At 39.0% G+C, this 14,219-nt stretch overlaps 1 protein-coding gene across 14 annotated transcripts in view; it reads left to right on the top strand.

Annotated features, from left to right (window-relative positions):
- The first annotated feature begins 216 nt into the window (after positions 1–216).
- Positions 217–14,219, top strand: part of SVIL (supervillin) — a 105,220-nt gene continuing 91,217 nt past the window's right edge. For 4 of the 14 annotated variants that reach the window (XM_041488633.1, XM_041488653.1, XM_041488624.1 and 1 more), the window contains exon 1: positions 5,218–5,296. In XM_041488633.1, the coding sequence (XP_041344567.1) occupies positions 5,233–5,296 (64 nt within the window). In that variant the 5' untranslated portion in view covers positions 5,218–5,232. Of the gene's footprint in view, positions 235–5,217; positions 5,297–7,963; positions 8,527–14,219 lie in introns of those variants that run through there. The other 10 variants (XM_041488644.1, XM_041488707.1, XM_041488607.1 and 7 more) reach the window with 6 other exon arrangements.

Below are 14,219 nucleotides of genomic sequence, written 5' to 3'. Positions count from 1 at the left end.
CAAGGTAGCAGTATGCCTTAAGCTGCCTCAGCCCTTGCAGTCAATCAGTTCATCCCCTTTGTGCATCTGCCTGCTGGCTCTGAAAGGTTGCCATAGCCTGGGATGCACTGTGGTTCTCACCCATGCTTTGTTGTGTTTGTGTCCTGTAGGAGGACTGCCTTTGGACCGCGAGCCACCTGGGCAGGGTGATGCAGCTGTACCCAGAGGGTCAGGCCTGGATGGCTGGGATTTAAGGTAAAACTTTGCTGAAAAATACATACAGATGTGAGCCGAGAACTATGGGTTGTTGTTTTTTGGGGTTTTTTTCTCTCTTTTTTTTTTTTTTTTTTTTTTTTTTTTTTTTTTTTTCTGGAGGTGTTTGTATCAAACATTTAAAGAAGGATCTGTGTCTGCCTTCTAGTGCATATGTACTTTAATAAAATGCAGTGATATAACAGCTAAGATTCCAGAGTAGCCCAGAGGACCTTCAGAAAAGCTGACTGGTATTTAAATACCTAGGAGATGCTAATGCTGCCTTGGGAAAAAATGTTATTCAATAAGGAAGTAGCAATAAGAGTTCCTGGATCTGCTTCTGAGAATTCCCTGGGAGGCAGCAGGCAGCTAAGATGGACCTCCCGTTCCAGCCTTTCTATTATTCCTTCTTCCAAATGTTGAATAGCAGAGTAGCTTCAACCATTCTAGATCCTTCAAATGTAATATTTTAATTAATTACAGATCTGTGCTTTCTTTCATGTTACCCGCTCTGTGTTGCAGACTTTTGAGTAAATATTTGCGGTTTAGATTTGACTCAGGATTTTTTCCAGCTCTTAGCTATGGAAAAGCATTTCCCTGTGTGAACACAAGCCAAGAACAAAAGTGACCTTTTTGTGTGTGGAAGTGCATAGCAGGTTCTGTTGGTTCCACAAAGGCAGAGCTTGCAAAATTTCTGTAAAGTGTGGGATTAATCTTGCTCTTGGAGAATTGTGTAATTTTGGCTACTGGAGAGATGTGATTTCTTGGACGTGATCAGGAATGTCTCAGTGGCTTTGAATAAACAAAATTAGTATGTAGATGATCTGTCTTTTAACATTCCTTAAAGAGAATTGATGTCTAATTCTGGTCATACTGCCAGACAAGAGCTGTCATGCAGTTAGTTCTGCTACATGTAGCCTAAGTTTTCTCTCAGAGGTATGGAAGGCACCATTTCAGCTGTTGCTCCAGAATTATCTAAGAGCTGTTTCCCTTGCAACTTGTCATAGCTTTCTGAAGTCTGGGAGAACACTGTAAAGAGTGGAAGCTTGAATGAAATAATCTTCTGCTGGTTTTAACATCTTACTTAAAAGAAGGAAAGTGAGGGACTGGGAACAGTGTTTACTCTTACATGTGCTAGAAAGCCTGAAAAGTTGTAAGGCCTTGCAGTAGAAAAGCAAAACCTAACCTTGATAGCTGAAGAGTTGCGCTTGGAGCATGATCATGGAAAACATGAACTGGATCTTGACAATTCAGGATTAAAGCATATTAATAAAGTTCCCTCCAAAAATGTTAGAGCAAGCAGATCACATCACAGTTATTAGCTGCATGCTTTCTATGCAGGGAATAATTTAATGAAGGTGAGCAGAAGTAAGGTGCTCTTGCAAGACTAATGCAGGTACGTAAAATTATGTCAACAGTCATGGGAATTTAGTTTTTTAAGGGTAATATGGACTTGACTTGAGTCTTTGTTGAAAGAAGTTAAGCCTTCAGAGAATTTCTTGCTGAACTTGTTTCTTAGTATATACAATCATAAACTGGTTGTAAGCTTCAGACAATGACACTCTTAGACCATGTGAATGAGTATTCTGCTGTATTTTTAAAAAATCAGCAACAAAAGAGAGGTTTATTTTAGTAGAGAATGTACAGAGCTAGAGTTTGTTAACAGTATGCAATTGACACACTTGATGTGACACAGCTGGACCCTGTCAGATAACTAAACCCTGGGCTATTTGAATACAGTCTTCAGATGAGTGTGTTCATGGTTTTCCACAGCATCTTGGAATTGTATGCAGTATTTACTGTACCTGTTACTGCCTTATAACATATATTCATTAAGCAATTACATGGATTTCAGATTATCTGACTGAATAATTATGGGAAAAAATTGGTGATTTCTGGAGCTCATGACAGCTTTCTACTTCATTGCTTCAGTTGCATCTAGGACTGGCCAGTTGACTTTAGAGGCTGGGAAATGTGCACAATCACTTATACCCTCTTTTCATAAGATTACAATAGAAACAGTTTATGGACAGGTATTTGTTTTTTTAATCTACAGTATGCTAACTTTGCTAGCAGCGTGGCATTTATCATGTGCTGTCTGTATTTCATAGCTTCCACAATGTCAAGAAAGCCAAGGCTTTGTTGTGTACAAATTCATGTGCTGTCTTGCTGGACACTTGCTTATATGTGAAGAAACATACAGTGTTCCTTCTAATACTGGTGTATTTTTAATTACATGAATTTCAGCCAACTCTTGCTGGCTAATATAGCTTGAAAAACAGTGAGTGGGTTTATTCCTGTCATCTAGAATAGAATTGGAACATTGGAGGTGCCCAGCTTTTGTAAATCCTGTGTTGTGTAGTAGTCCCCTTCAGGTTAATGTTCTTGCTAGCCTAACTGAAAACTTCATCCTCTCCCTTGTGAAAATAAAGGTAAATACATGTATTTCCTTTTTTTTCTATTATATCAGTAAGATTGTTCCTCTCTACCATGGTTTCAATTTTTATGGTTTTCATTTTCCAAATGCTTTGTAAGCTGAATTATTAATGCGTGCACCATTTTTAAAAATAGTACATGCAGTACCTCACAGTCCATTGCTGATCCAGCAGTTGGGGATTTTTTTTTTTTTTTTTTTTTTTCTGTTTTGGAAACAGTTTGCTTGAACTTCTGCATTTTACTGTTCCAGGACAATAGTACTGAACTTCTTGCAAAAGCCAAGCTTACAGGAAATGTCATCCTGTCAAAAGTGGTTAATTCTTACACAGCATATGATAATGCTTTTCTTAAAACGTATTTGTTTGGCATAAGACCTGTTGTGCCTGGTATTCTCTGGCAGTGTTACTCACTCTCAGTTTACCTGAGGATGGGAGTGTAAATGTTGCATTCTCCTGGTCTGTTGTGCAGAGAGTGAAGGTCTTTAGTTGTCCTTAAAGCTCTTCCCTCTACCAGCTCTTCCCCTTCTACCTTGTTGGTAAGGATAAGTGTTACGTTATTTTCTCTGTAAGTTCCTTCCAGTCTTTGGGATTGCATTACTTGAAGGCATCCTCAAAACTGATTTTTGTTGCCATGAATTTTATTTAGACCACAGGAAATTTTTAATGAAGATGTCAGGTGAAAAAGAGTGGAACAGGAAGAGTGCAAAAGCGTCTCTCTTACTGCTGCATTTTTCTTCAGACTAATAATTATTGGTAAGAAAGAAGCTTTGCCTCATATCAATCCCAAAAGTTAACATGTATCTCTGCACACGGCCCCTGCATGGCTGTTGCCAAATGTCCTTAGCTATTTTTATGGACAAAGCAGTGTCCTGACTATTTGAGAATTGTAAACTTTGGATGAAGCCATTCAGTTCAGTTCTGACACTGCACTTCTTTCTGTAGCATGGCTTTTGAGGAGCAGCCTGTCCACCTGGGTCATTTGTCCCTAATTTCCATTTACTGAAAGATTTTGTCTTTGTTTCTGGGATCTGGACTACTCAAGCCTCTTCCCAAAGCTTTTATTGCAGTGGCCTACAGAAAACATCAGACATTTTCAGCCTTAGGAATGTGTTTCCCCCCCAAAGTGTAATGACTCAAGTGTGTTGCTGTAAAGCCACGCTGCAAAATGAGAAAGGGTCAAGAAATCTGAGAAGTGATGATTCAATTGTGCTGCTTTTGCTGATTTCTTTGAATTGTGGATTCTGACTTCATCAGTAGTGTCTACAAACCTCGGTGTTTGTGACTTGCAACTGATACCTTTTCTAAAAACAGAAGGAGGCAGGAGAGAGGGCACTCTGTTTATTTCAACAACCACAAGCAACACTTCCAAAATACACTTGTGGTTGTATCTCAGAGTTATGAATCTTAGGTTATCTGGTGGTGAGTAATGTGGTGAGACAGTAGCCTAATATGTCCACGCTTTATTTAGAAAAGGTAGTTCTTATCAGAGGCAAGGAACACCGGTGTTTCACTTTCTGTGCTTGCTGAACCCCTAAGGACAGATGTCAAATCTGTTGACAGTGTATGGTGCTAAGACATAGCACCTCCCTCTCGGGGTCTAACTGCAAGTTCTTAAGGATTTTGCAATATAGAAAAAAACAAATTCTTTTCCCCCTCCAGCCGCTCACCCAAATGTGCTTTTTAGGCTGTCTGTGGTTTGATCAAAGTTAACAGTGGGTTGTGATATCTCTTGACCAGATAGATTTTTTTTCTTTTTTAAACACTATTATCTCACTAGAGAGGAGGCTCACAAACAGATTGTAACAGCTTTTCAAATTATTCAGGCAGAGCATAGATTGTACCAATTATTATACCTAGAGAATCCTGGAGATTAAGAAAATATCACTTAATTTTCCTCACTGCAGAGTTAAACCTGTAGAGTCTGGGAGTCTGGGTGTGTGTCTTTATTAAAACAATAATCTTTTACTGGTTTGCCTACTTAAAAATAAAATGGAAGAGCAAATCCTCCCTGGCAAACCATGCCAGGAGATGATCAATTTTGGGATTATATAGAGTTTGCATTGAGGACAAACTGGGCTGGGGGGCATAGGCTTTGACACAAAATGTGTGGCTTTATTCCCATGGACAGACAACGCAGCAAACTGGGGATTGCTGAAGACTGTGGGACTGTCCTCCTTAACCTGCCACCTTCTCATCGATTCAGAGTGCAGGGAATTGTCCATCCCTGTGGCAATAACATCACTGTAATTTGTGGCTGATAGTGAAAGAATAAATTATTTATTCTCCCAGAAAGACATAAAGTGTTTGTGTTGGGTTTGGTTTTGTTTTTTTAATGTTGTTGGTGTTTGGTGCTTTTTTAAGATAAATAAAAATCCTCTGTGAGTCATTTTAGGCTCTCACAGAAACTTGAATGTGCTAAATGGGTAGGTTCCCCTAGCTGAGCCAATGGGGATGGCCAGGCACAGGCAACACTTTTATCCCACGAAAGGGAGGAGGGGTGAATGAGCCAGAAGATATAAGCTGAAACAAAGCCATGCTGTCCTTCTGAGTCATTCGCATACACTGGATGGGTAAGGCTTCCTGCTTCCTGGGACACACAAGTGGGGTCATGATTCTAACAATGGATGCTGGTAAGTCGCTTTTTATTAAATTTGTCTGGGTTTTTTTCCTGGGAAGTCTCTCCTTCTCCTCCCCCACCCTCCCCCCAAGCTGAAAAGAAGCTATCTGTAAACTGGGAAGCTGAATTGTTAAATAAGAGAATGCTGAACCCAGACTTTGCACGCTGTGTGCACTTCACTGTGTGTTACCCTGGTGTTACTTCTTGGCTCTTACTCACTGGAGCACATATCCTCTCCTGCAAAGCAGGACCTCAGAATCAAAAGCCTGTCTGTTGATTTGTACTTCTGTCTTCACTGGGACAGAACCTGTGGCCTGAGAAGTGCTTGATGTCTCCCTCTCTTTGGTGATAGAGCTGATAGTGTCTGGAAGATACATTCTAGATGCTAGGCTTGTTGTGAAGGGATAGTGGTTAACTAATGTATTGTCTGTGGCTTCCTCTGCTCTGTGTTTACAGAAACACAGTTTTTGTATTGGGGAGGAAGAGGAAGAAACTGATATATTTCTGTGGTAGGCAGCTCTGTTTTATGTGCTTGAAGTCGAGGAAGCCTATGTTCTGTGGAAAAGCACATGCAGGATTTTTATTTTTTATATTTTTTAGTTAGGTACAAACATGAAATCTTCAACATAGTTTCTTGTGTGATATGGAGAATGAATGTAGAGTGGTTTCTATAAAAGAAACAAGCAATCCCTGTCTTGCTTCTAGAGAGGGGGTGTGTTTCCATTTCATAACTTGCATCCTTCAAATTCCACAGTAATAAAAGACCTTGGATTTTAATGGTTATGGATAGGGCATAAAGCACCAGTGATTGTGCTGTGGCAGCATGCTCTCGGCTGCTCTTTCTCTATACCAGCTGCAAGCATGCCTGCTGCATTTTTAAGAGCTCTGTTGAACTTTTGTCAGCAGCTGGTTCAGCTACTTTTTTTTCACCACAGTGCAGAAGCATAATGTGACATATTCTACAAGCTTTATTCAAAATTATTAACTTACTCAGGCAGATCTTGCTGGTCTGTTTTATCTACTTGTAACATGCTGAGTTTACTCCATGCTATTGAAATGCTCACTGTCCTTCATGCATCTGAATTGGATCAGTTGGGCATTTTCTAGGTCCTAAAGAGAAGGATGTCTGTGCCTTTGTATAGCTCTTTGACTTTACTGGGACTTCCAGAAAGTGACCCAACTGGGTTATTCATGCACAATTTAAAGGAGACACCAAACCAGTTCATTTCACCCACCCACACTTAATTGAAGTTGTTTTATTATTGTCTTTGTAGGCAATTTATGACTCTTTTTTTGTGTTCAGGGTATGTTACATGCTTTGCAAATCAGTTAAAACCCAGGCCCTTTAACAGAGATGATAAAATTGAACACAAGTGTGAAAATGAATAAGATGGTGTATGGGTGACAATTCTCCATTGAGTGGAAGCTGATGATTTTTATATTTTGGCCCTTCCATTAGAGTAGCTTCTAGAGACCCTTAAAGCAGTTTGCATAGCAGGAATTGGCAATCCTCTTCTACCCTTGCCTGAGTAAGGAGGGTGGATGCCTAGATGTAGATGTCCTGCCCAGTATTTTGGGAGGATGCCCTGGCAATGTTCAGAATTTACGTGCCTGTGGGAGGTAGAGATACAGACTTTGCCCACAAGACACTTCTTCCCCTTTGAAGTACCAGAGCTCCTGTACTGAAGTGGAGTAATTGATGTTTTGGGATGTAATGTTTTGGAAAGACTGGTGGGATGTTAATAATATATGTCTGAAAAAATACCTTTTATTTGTGTATACCTATGTGCTTGCATTGTGCACTGTTTCTTTGCACTGTGAGGTGAACCCTGAAGATAATACTGCTCATCTGTGTTTTGTTGGATCCAGCCCTGCTTTTTTTCTCAGAACAATGTCACTGTACTGGTTTCTCAGTAATTATTATGCTCTTGTAGACCTAGTGGTAATTTTTAGTTATACCAACTTATATGGTTAGTAAACATATACTTTGGAAGCTTTTAATTCTGCGAGAATTATTAAATTACAGTTCTTAACTTCTTTGTGGGAAAATGGTTCTAACTACCTGAAAGGAAACATTGTAATTCAAGGATTTATAACAGGGTATTCTAGTACTTCTCAAGTATATTTAGGTTACAGAAAAAATATGGAAGCAATTCAGTGCCTTATGCCTTAATCTGGGACATGGATAGTGTTCCATGAAGTTTATCTGCTTAGTTTCATCCACCTTTTAAAGCTGATCTTGCTGCTCTTGGAACTGTTTGCTTATTTCAAATTATGTGTTTGCTTTATAAGTCAGGGATAACTTCTTTTTTTATGGGCATCAAATACTTAAGCTGTTTTTTAAGAGAACAGAGCTTGTCTTCCTTAAGGTAATTGTAAGAATACTTGTGCATCTGTTTCAAAATTTATTTAATGGGTTTGATTCTGCTGTGTTTGCCTTCTTAGTAGCTTCTAATTTCTGCCAGGAAGAGGACATAAAATGTCTTGGACAGGGGGAATAAAAGGGAGAGCTGCAAGACAGAGTTGACAGTATAATTGGATTTGAAGCAGCTAGAGGCTGGGACTGTTGCAACAGCTGATTTGATCCTTCTGAGTTTCAAGAGCTATTTATGGTAGATTAGCTGTATCAAAGCTCTACTGTTCCAACCATAAAAGGCTGGTCCTATGTGAAGTTGCCACACTGCATTTGGCTTAGTCCTCAGAGGCTGGAGAGCCTATAGCTTTTTATGTGGATAAATCCAGTGATGGATGGAAATACTAAAGGCAGATCAAGGAATAACACTGTTGAGGACTTCAGATGGCAGCGAACTCTTAAAAGGAGATTTTCACTAATAAATTTTTTGCTCTGATGTTTGGAATCAGCACTTGGATATAGCTCCTGCATATTTACTGCATTTGGTGAACGCATGCTTTTAGGAAAGCGCTGTTCTAAATTTATCTGACTTATCTGAATCATCTTGACTGCACATGTACTTGCCAGCCATGCATGTTGATATTTGGTAACTTTTGTGAAGTCACTTTTCTGTTTTCTAAGTGGGTGAGTGTTAGGTTCTTGGGAAAAGAATCTTAACTGACGCGAGAAACTTCTTTAAAACAAGAATAATGAAGTACTTGGCCAAAGAGAGCTACAGGCGTTATCAGTAACTATTTTGAGAAGACTTTGACCCCTTTTGCTGCATCTGTACCTTCTTTCTGTCCTCTTTGTGTAAAGGCAGAGAAGTGGATTTTTTACAGGATTCTGAAGTAAGTAGCACCTCACTCGGGCAGCTTGCACACCGTTGCTTGAGCCAGTTGTTTGTGAATATTCACAAATGCAAGTGGGTTTATTCCAGCCTGTGCATGCCAGTCCTTCAGCCTTCCTTAAGGCATTTCGTCTTTTTATTCTCGTGGTTTTGCTTAGAAGATGAGTTCATTCTGCTATGAATGGAAAGTCCTGTTGCTGGTTGTTTTGTGTGATGTGTCTCTTTTCTTTTTCAGTTTTATTATGTTAACCTTAGCCACAGTACTACAGACTGCTATAAGAACACTTCTATAATAACAAAACTTTCAGTGGTATTTTTCTCTTGTGTTTAAGAAGTTCTATAAATACATGGGAGTACTGTTGCATTGGATAACTGTGCTCTATTTTGAGACTTGGAGCATTCTGCGGAAGACTTGCTCCAACTTTCCATTCTCTTAATTTTAAACATTACCAGGTAGAAGAGCACTGCAGAGAAGAGAACACTGCAGGTAGAAGAGGTAGAAGTTACTGGCACTGTTTTAGCTTCTTCTCCTGCAGGAATATCTTTGCTCACAGTTCCTTCAGGCATTTGTTTCAGAAAATTTCCAGCACTGTCAGGTTGAAATGCAAGTGGATTTATTCCAGCCTGCTTCAAAGGGGAGAGCATAAAGGACAGAGGTATTGGAAGGCAAATTTCCTTGCTTCAGGGATATTCCAGATGTTGTATTTTAATCACCAGAAACACAAGAATAGTATCCTTGACAAAAAAAATTTTAAAAATAAAAGAAAATTATGCTTCTCAGTTGCCCTTTCAGAAACTAGCAATTTAAGGCCACCTTCCATTTTATTAGGATTATAAATCTGTATTTCTCTCAAATGGATCTAGAATTTTTGTTCTGAGTTATATAAACCTTTGTTTAGGCTGGAGAATACCAGAATACAGAACATGTATGTAGCATTACTATTCTAAAACCATTTTGAGTTTAGTGATAGGAATATTGTATTGGAATAAACTCCCCCATATAGTGAATCTTTCTCCCAGAGACTTTGTTAGATATATAACATCTTTAAATAATCACCTGTATCTGCATAGGAGATTTTTATAGGAGATTGAATCCTCCTACCTGCAGAAGCAGTGAGGGTTAGGAAGAAACTACCTGATAAATATACTCCTTTGGACATCTTCTTAATTTTTGTATTGTATAACATATGTGTGCTTCAGTCTGGTACTGAGTTTTAAGCGTTTTTTACATTGCTTCCACTAAAATGAGTATTTTTAATAAGCATCCTTTTTTGGATGATCTGATTTTCTTTTCCTAATTATATTTTAAAAAGCAAGTTGCTATAAATTGCTCCACTATTTAATACGCCTGTTTTGTTCCTGTAATCCTGATAGAAGGTGTCAATGTCTTAAAACAGACCACAGAGACTTCAGATATGGAAGTTAGATACCACAGAGTGTGCAGTAGCTCTTAACTTGAGTTTAAGACTTAAGTGCCCGAAGGGTGGAATGAAGGAAACATTTTGATTGATGAAAAGTAGGAATATCAGCTTCTCTTTGTGCAGCAAAGGTTTAAACTAGTTACAGCAGGTAAATTTTCTTCCCTATCTCAATTTAAAAGTTAATTCTGCCTCTCCTATGTTGTTTTGTCTTGATTGCATTGCTAAATTACATTTTTGGCAAAAATTTCCAATAGGAAGGAGGATTTCAGATTTTCTCTGAGCTTTATTCAGCAGGACTATACCTGTGCACTTGACATTTCTTCACTAAATTCTTCGTATTTTATACTTTTTATGGGATAAAGGTAGGGGGGACATAAAACAGTTTTAATCTGTCTTTAACTACGCCACGTTTATTTTTTTTATGCAGAGAAGAAAGATTACACTGTAACTGTACACAGAACTCCCCAGAACTGTCTGGTAGAGGAAAATGAAAATGGTAGTGCACATTGCTCCTTCACAGTGAGCCCAGGTAGGCTCAGAGATGGTGGAGGTGAGCCATTTGTGACCAAGACATTTAGGCAGGTCACTGGAATCTTTTGCCAGTTTTCTCTTTGGAAAGTGTCTGTCTTACACATTATAACACAGTATGAGCCGAGGTTTCTCTTGTCTCTATGTTGATGAAGTGGTTTGAAAGCTGTATATAGTTTAGTACATTTGTTTATGCAAAAGGTGATTAAGAATGTGTGGAATTTGTGGTTTGTGGTTTTGGGGGTTTTTAAATGCAGCATTGTCGTTTTACTTTCTTAGAACATGTTCACAAGATCAGGTGTCTGTGAAACCTTTAATATAATGAACAGAGGAGAAAATTGCACAAGCTTATTCAGTTTAAATTGCCATTGTTTGAGTTCATGTTTGCTCCTCAATGTGTTGGCTGCTGTGGATGGAAATTTCACTGTAATTTTCAGGAGGCAAAAACTGTGGAATAGTTTGCAGGAACAGGGTAGCTGAGATTATGCACTTTGCAGAGACCCTGCAGTCTGCAGAGTGTTTTTCTTGCTGAATGCAGAAGAATTCTGTCTTCTGTTTCTGCATGGAGAAGCCTCCATTTGGCTACTGCAGGGGAACAGTGAGCTTGCAAAGGAATTAGTGTGCACCATGGTCTCACCTTGTTAATTCCCTGTTTTTGCTATATTCCCAACTAGACACTTGAGAGTTAATGGACACATTGGAAGGTCGTGATTTTTAAAGAGCAAAACACGTCCTACTTGGAGTCTGCCTTAAGCAGATAAGAATGCATTGGGTAACTGGTGGTAAAAATGCTTCTGATGTCACTGATTCACGTGGTGGTGTGTTGAAGGGAGTCTTTCAGTACAGAGGGTACAGCAATTATGCATTAACTCTTTGATGATTTATTTGGATTCAGTTGATGGAATGGTCTCTCTTTGCTCTAATGATGCCAGGTTTCAGAGTTAAAAAAAAAAAAAAAAAAAGTGAAGTCAGTTTTCAAAGACCCAGATTAAAATTATTTGGCTTTTCATGTCTCTCTTCATGTACACAAAAAAATCATCACAAGGAACTTGGACATCAAGCATCATGTGTCATAATATTTAAGGCCAGACAAATTTCTAAAGCAACTTGAGCCTCCATCAGACCATTATGAAGGAAGTGCGCAATTTCCTGACAGAACTGAGCTGTTTGACACCAAAAAATGCCAGCTGTTACCAGTGTCTGTTACAAAGGGACTTCACTCCGGTGTTAGTCCAGAGATTGTGTGCCAAAGTACTGTGAGAAGTAAATGATACTTCTGTGGAGTTAATGACTGCCAAATGTGCTCCTTGTGGCTTATACCTGTAAAATTCTTGGCAGGCAGCAAAGATGTGCAGGATTTCATTCTTGCTCTGTTATATCAGCCTTAGATTTAGACAAAATTACTGTCTATTCCCTAAAATAAAACAAAGGTAGCACTGTCTCCCATCAGCTCTCTGTTGCAGGATGAAGGACTGTGGATCACTGTTTCAAAACAGTGGCACCAAATGATCTAGAGAATATGCAAGTCATATGTGCTTCACATGTGACTTTTTCAATCTTTCCCTTTCTGACAAGAAGCCCAGTTAAGCCTCAGAGACAGCTACAATAACTCTTTAACTCTTAGAAAATAATTGCCCCAACTGTTTATATTAGGGTGAAAAATGGACAGTATGTCAATGTCATTTTCCATTAAGTGGCAACTGGTCCCAAAAGCAAGGGGAAATCCTACTGAAAGCAGCATTTCAGGCAGCTGTTGGCATTCCAGCAGTGTCTAGAATAGGATAAGCCTAACCCTGCAGCCACAAGTTAGGTCTGGGAGTTGAGACCTGGGTTCACTTGGCTTTGGTGTCAGTCATTCTAACACCTGCCTGCCTTCAGTTCCAATAAAAAAAACCGGCCAGATGTTTTAACACAGGCAACTGGAACTGAACAACCAACACGGTTGTTGCTCCAGCAGCACTGGATTTCACATTTTTACCTCTTCCATTGTGAAGAGGAGCAGCTATTTTTTGTGGTGAGTAAAGCTAACCTTGAATGATATATTTCTTACTGTCGTCAAACATCCAGAGCATAAAATTCATTTGAAAAGCAGGCTCAAGGCTTTAGTGTTGGTAATTCCAAGCAACTTAAGCTGAGGAAAATAAAGCTCACTGCTGGCCCTAGAGTTAGTTTTTACTAACCTGTTTCAAACAAAAGAGATATGCTAGCTCCCTGAGTTGCACTCAGCAAAAGCTGTGTAAGTTGTACATTTTGAAAACACAGCTCAGCCCCCATCCCTTCATTCTGATTGGATAGTAAGGATTGGCTTGGCAAGTAAGGAAACTTCACATTTATAGATGAAAGTTGAATTTTAGAATGGGAAACTTCATATCTGTAAAATTAACTCAGGTCTTTAAAGGCTGCATTACAGATTTAAAAACCAAATTCTCAGGTTGAAGTATCCCATATTTCTTTAAATTTCATTCCTTAAACTAAACTTTAAAAAATAGCACAGAATATGTTTTGGTTATAGAGCTCTGCATACTAAAATACTTTTTATCAGTACACAGATATGTAAAGATATGCTGCAAATGTAATTGTGACTGATGCAGTTTTGACATTGTCAAAATGCATTGTGAGGTTATATGTGGAATTATTGGAAACTGTAGCTCTGCAAAAATCAGCATGGCATTTTCAGTCAACCAACTGTACTGAGAACAAACAAAACCATTAGAAGTTTTCTTGTGGTCAGTTCTGCTTACATAGCAATCATCTAGAATTGTGCTTCAACTGACTAGAGTGGTTTTGTACTCAAACACTTGTGGAGGAAACATCTGTTTGCAAAAATTGTTTGTATTTGATGTCTGGACGACTTTTATTTTTTTTTCCCCTCTTGTGGATATTTCCAGAAATGATAAGGGTCTTTTGGCTTATTTGGAGCACTAAGGACTAACTGAACTGACAAAGTTAAATTTTATGAAATAACATGTAAATCTACCCTTGACATCTGCCAAGGCTTTTGGAGGAGTGGGGATCAGGCAGGTAGATAGGTGTGTGTACACATCTGTAAAGGGCAAACAGACACAAATGTGTTGCTGCTCTGAGCAGCTACAAATGGTGCAGTGAAGGGCCAGGCAGGCTCAGAGCTGGTTCCAGCAGGTTGGAGTGTGGGAATCTATACCAAGCCTTCATCAGGGCTCCTGATTGTTGTGTGCCTCTGAAGAGTGACCTGTCCAGATGGAGATCTTGCAGTGGTGGGAATGGCATGTTTAAGATGTAGAAAACCTGGCTAGGTTAAGTTCATTTAAAAAGTAGCCAAGAAATGGTTGTCTTGAAGTGTGTCACAGCTCAAAAGGACAGATTTGATGATTGCCTGCTCATTTACAGCATAGTGTGCCAGATAAGAGATTAGTGTTCAGATCAGAGGAACTCTGAAAGGAGCTGAAAGAGTTGTGAAGTTAAAAAAAAGCTCCTGTATATGCAAATGTTTGGCATTTCTCTTCCGATCAGAGGCTGGCAGCCTTTGCTGTTCTGTCATTAGATGAAGTCACAACCCTTTATATGTAAGAGCTATGTTTAGGTGGGCAAAGAAAAATGATCCATCCTGGCACTTACTCAGAGTGAGTCATAGAGGCCTGGATTTTCTGGTGTTAATCATGTTTCTGGCTATTTGGACTACGCATATTTGCTAGCTATAAAGATTTGTAAGTGTTAAGTCAAAGGAGAAAACATAGCATCAACACTTCTGTCCAACATTTTGTTCTCT

Source organism: Pyrgilauda ruficollis, unplaced genomic scaffold, assembly GCF_017590135.1.
Source record: "Pyrgilauda ruficollis isolate IOZ18807 unplaced genomic scaffold, ASM1759013v1 scaffold12, whole genome shotgun sequence".
In the NCBI taxonomy this organism is placed as follows: domain Eukaryota; kingdom Metazoa; phylum Chordata; class Aves; order Passeriformes; family Passeridae; genus Pyrgilauda; species Pyrgilauda ruficollis.
This window is presented reverse-complemented; position numbering and strand designations above follow the sequence as displayed.